At 47.9% G+C, this 4,480-nt stretch overlaps 1 protein-coding gene across 1 annotated transcript; it reads left to right on the top strand.

Annotated features, from left to right (window-relative positions):
* The first annotated feature begins 1,731 nt into the window (after positions 1 to 1,731).
* LOC123074335 (uncharacterized) lies at positions 1,732 to 2,359 on the top strand. The gene has a single exon (XM_044497207.1). The coding sequence runs from the start codon at positions 1,855 to 1,857 to the stop codon at positions 2,119 to 2,121; it is 267 nt and encodes an 88-aa protein (XP_044353142.1). The 5' UTR covers positions 1,732 to 1,854; the 3' UTR covers positions 2,122 to 2,359.
* Positions 2,360 to 4,480: the final 2,121 nt, after the last annotated feature.

The following is a 4,480-nucleotide window of genomic DNA, read 5'->3' on the forward strand; positions in this document are numbered from 1 at the left end:
AGAATTCAAAAAATTCTTGTATTTTTTGGAATAAACTTTGAAAATTGTTTTGTATGCTTAACAAATTTCAGCACGAAATGACATTCCTGAAAGTCGTGGCAAAAAAACAAAATCAGTACTTCAAAATGTTTTCAAAACTAACATTTTTGTAGCATTGATTTTTTTTGCCACAACTTTCACGAATACCATTTCGTGCTGAAATTTTGCAAGCGTATAAAACATTTGTCGACGTTTTACCACAAAACGATTTCATAATATTTTTGATTTTTTACTATCTTTTTCGCTTTTACTGATTTGAGCTCGAGAGCAAATACTCCATGTCCCTCTACTTTGGTATATTCCCAGTGTTTCAGCATCTGGGCTGCCTTTCTCCCGTGAGCGCGCGCTTCTAGTTGAGAAACCATCGGCGTGGAAGGCTTCTGACTCTGCGAGGCAGCTGTTCTCACTTGCGACGGCGTGGTACCGGTGCACTCCTTTCTGCGTGGCGCCTGAGCAGCCCTCCCTTCTCGTCAAAGGTGCCGGTTGTGTCACGGGGCGTCGCGCGCTCACGCACCATGTCGCTGGCTGGCCGGTGTCTTCTTCGCCGTGCCCGTGGAGGACTAACCGATTTGGTTGGCCGGCTCAGGTTTTGTTTGGTGTCGTCCGGCGTATGTGGAGACCAGCACGCCCTTTCTCGACCTTTCCGTTGCTTCGGCCCCTTGGTTTCCACAACCAGCAGTAGTAGTAGTACAACGAAAGGACGTTACTAGGTTTCAACGCTTAAGATGTTCGTTTCATCTGCATCGATCGGTCAGAGCAATGTACGCACAGTACGCGCTGGTTGGAAAGAAGGTATCTTCATAAACTAGGTTCTGAACAATATTTTACACAAATAATCTGAGCTCTCTCGGCCATTATTTTTTGTGCCTCCGTAGAAAAGAGCTCCTAAGAATGGGGTAGTCACTAGGCTAACGGATATACTCTGTTTTGTTTCTCTCTCACGGCTCAGCAAAATTGACATCAGCCACACCTTCAATCCACGTAATATGAGCCGGTCCATGCATGCCTACAGCCCTGCATGACGATTAGTTGGGCCATGAAACAAGTGCCGCTCGACCTGCTCGATCATGTACTCTACGTTGTTACTGCACGTTTCCGTCCCCACAAAGTCCTCGACAATATCCGCAAAAAAGAGGTCCTCGACAAGAAAGCTGGATCAGCACTAAATGGGCGACAAACGCAAGGTCTCACGTACCACGCCCGTAAACCCTCGTAACACCCGTCCGATCGATCATTTGGTGCGAGCCAGAGCGAGTCGTGCCTGGCCGGCTCAACTTTTTTTTTTTAGGCAAACCTGGCCGGCTCAACTAAACAAGCACGCCCAGCCGCCAGTCCAACAGGCGGGCCTGCTATGCCGTGCTGGCCATTTCTGCCACCTTTTCCCGCGCCCGGGCCTCGCAAGTTCGCAACGGACGGCGCAGGGCGCCGTTGACATGCATGCACGCGGGTGTCAACTGCCAAGGCACGGGCGTGGGACGTCCGCCGCCCGTGCGCGCGCCGCACCTGCCACAACTGCCCGTTCCAACACACACTGACACACGTAGCACAGGGTCTCCACACCGGCCACACGGGCCACAGAGTTATAGCTGGCTCAGCTGCATTCCTCGTGATAAACCAACCGAACTCTCCGTCTGATATTTCCTATGGCGCGCGGGTCCTGGACTCCCGCCCGGCGCTATAAAAGGCGACCACCTGGTCCGCTTCGTTGCCCAGCGAGCTCAGACCTTGGATTCGACCAAAGACGGCAGGGCGACGCAGCCGCATCACCACCACCACCTACAAAGCTTCCTAACCTGGTCTCGAGGCAGGACGTACATGGAGACGATGGTGGCGAACGGCGGCGGGGAGGGCCGGGCGGCGGCGAGGTACGGGGACAGGGAGCAGCAGGGCGCCGGGTGCGGGGGCGCGCGCCGCTTCCAGATGCCGCTGCACTACCCGAGGTACACCAGGGCCAACTACGAGGCCATGCCCGAGTGGCAGCTCGACCGCCTCCTCTCCGACTACGGCCTCCCCGTCCACGGCAACGTCCACCAGAAGCGCAGCTTCGCCATGGGCGCCTTCCTCTGGGGCGCCGGCAACTGATCTCGCTGCCGGCCGTACGTCTAGTCTTCTCCCTCGACCATGGAGCCGTGCTCATGAATCATTCATGACTAACTTACGATGGGCCTGGGAGACGAAGTGCTACTGTATTATTATCCGTATATGCAGAGATCGACTAGCTAGCTAGCTACCAAGTTTTTCGATATAGTTTCTATTTGCTTGTTATGAAATGGCATGTATATGTGTCTGTATGCTAATTTGGACGCGTTGATATTTTGAATTTCAAGTTAGTGGTGGCTGATGTGTGAAACTGAGGATTGCGTATGTCTTAATTAAGCTTCTTAATGTATAGTTAATTTATGCTCTGCATGTATAATATTGCTCTGGGTACAGTTAGTTGGAGACATGTGTGACCTATCTATACTAGTATTCATACTGATGACATATTAATTAAGCTTCTTAATGTAAACTGCACAAAACATGTGTGACCTATCTGTACTAGTATTCATACTGATCTCGTGCTACCTGAATTAAGAGCATCTCCAGCCAAACCCCCTACTCCACTCATATGTATGGGCGTATAGCCCGAACAGAAAAAACATCACCTAACCGGACCCCAAACTCAACCTATATGTTTGAATTGTCTCGCACACCTTAAACCCAGCTCATATGTGGGGCGTGTTAGAATATTTCGAGACACAAGCTGATCTACCGAGGATTAAGCAATTGCATGAAGCGCGATCGAGATTTGTTAATGAGATTTACCAAACATCAGCAAAATCTTTGGAACATGACTATGGGTGCTCCTCTCCGTTGATACCGCGACAATACTGCACACCGGCCTCTCAGGAGCCGACACATGCCGCGGCTTCCCTTGTGCACATGTGTTGTTATGTTGGCATAGATTATATTGTGTCTATTCCCATATTTATATAGGAGGCCTAGGATACAAGTGTTCTACTAGGACACGGCTCTATACCCTGTTTACGCACAATACGACTCTAAGTGCATATGTAATCTATCTTATACACAATATTTGACACAGCTAGCTCCAACAAATTTCACATTGTCGAATATTCTCCGCCACCTTAAATTCGTCCATGCATCAAACCTTCATGTACATCGGACTTGAGTTCATACCATGAGTACTGATACTACTCCCAGACTCCACGTGACTCCATCTGCAATTGTAGTCTCTTCTTTCTTCATCGCAGTCAACGCTTGAGCGAATTAAGTTTCTCTTTAATCTAGTTTGCACCCAATTTCCGGCAACACTATCACACACTAATCACTTATCTACCTAAAAGTAAACAACTCTCTTATTATGTGTCACACATAAGAGCTACTTAAACTTAACATCCTCGCTCTTTCTAGACTTTTTGTATGAAAATGAACAATTTTCCTCGCTGCTCGTAGTCATCCCGAGTCAAATTCTTGGTACACGGCTCCAGGATATTACTGAAGGACACGGGTTTACCTTGCGAAGCGAACTTAGCATCGTGCTTTTCCCAGATCGCGGCCTAGTGTTTGAATTAAAACCTTTCCTTCCCTTAGAAACCACGGCTGCTGAGAGTGTGGTTCCCAGACATTTTGCTCTGGAGGTCCTTATACTTCACTTTGTACTCTTGGTATGGTTAGGAGTTTCGTAAGCAAGGAACACCTCTCATTCCTCACAGTTAACCTCATCTAAATCATTTCCCTCTTCCAGTAGTTTGTTTGCACTGTATCTCTGGTAACTCAAGGCCGAGGTGAGCGCGAGCATGGCATGTCTTTCTAACAGCAGGTCGGGCCATGTCGTGGTCGCTGAACTTGAAAATATCTCTCATCTTTGCTAACAGCCGGTCAACCCAGTGTTTGTTTTCACGACCCCTTATGGACTTCAGGTTGGTGTCGTGGTTTTCACGGACGATGGCAGCTAACACGTTACCCCACTTCTTTTTGTTCTTCTTGGGACCAACGGGTTTCCCACTCTTGGCAATTTGAGTTAGATTAGCCACAATGGATAGTAATATAGAATAGTATATGTTACTATCTTTATAGTGAGGAGTAACATATGTGTGGTATCATGCAACACTTCATTTATTAGGCTATAGACTCATCTTGCCTTGATATGTGTGATGTTACTCATATTAGTAGTAACTAGCTATGTTACCGCATGGCTCTCTTTCTTCATTTATTACTTGTCACATCATCTATTTTATCTAGATATATGCGATGTTACTACCTATGTTATTCCCATTGTGGGTAGTCTTATGATGTACGTAGGCTTCCGCGGCTCCTTTGCTCGCTTAGCTTTTGCACCATTTACATCTTCTTTAGCACCGTCGGACTCTTCTCCCGTATCTTGCGCTTCTTCTTCATCACCGCCGGTCTCTTCTCCGATATCTGTGTCGCAATTTTC

Source organism: Triticum aestivum, chromosome 3D, assembly GCF_018294505.1.
Source record: "Triticum aestivum cultivar Chinese Spring chromosome 3D, IWGSC CS RefSeq v2.1, whole genome shotgun sequence".
Lineage (NCBI taxonomy): Eukaryota > Viridiplantae > Streptophyta > Magnoliopsida > Poales > Poaceae > Triticum > Triticum aestivum.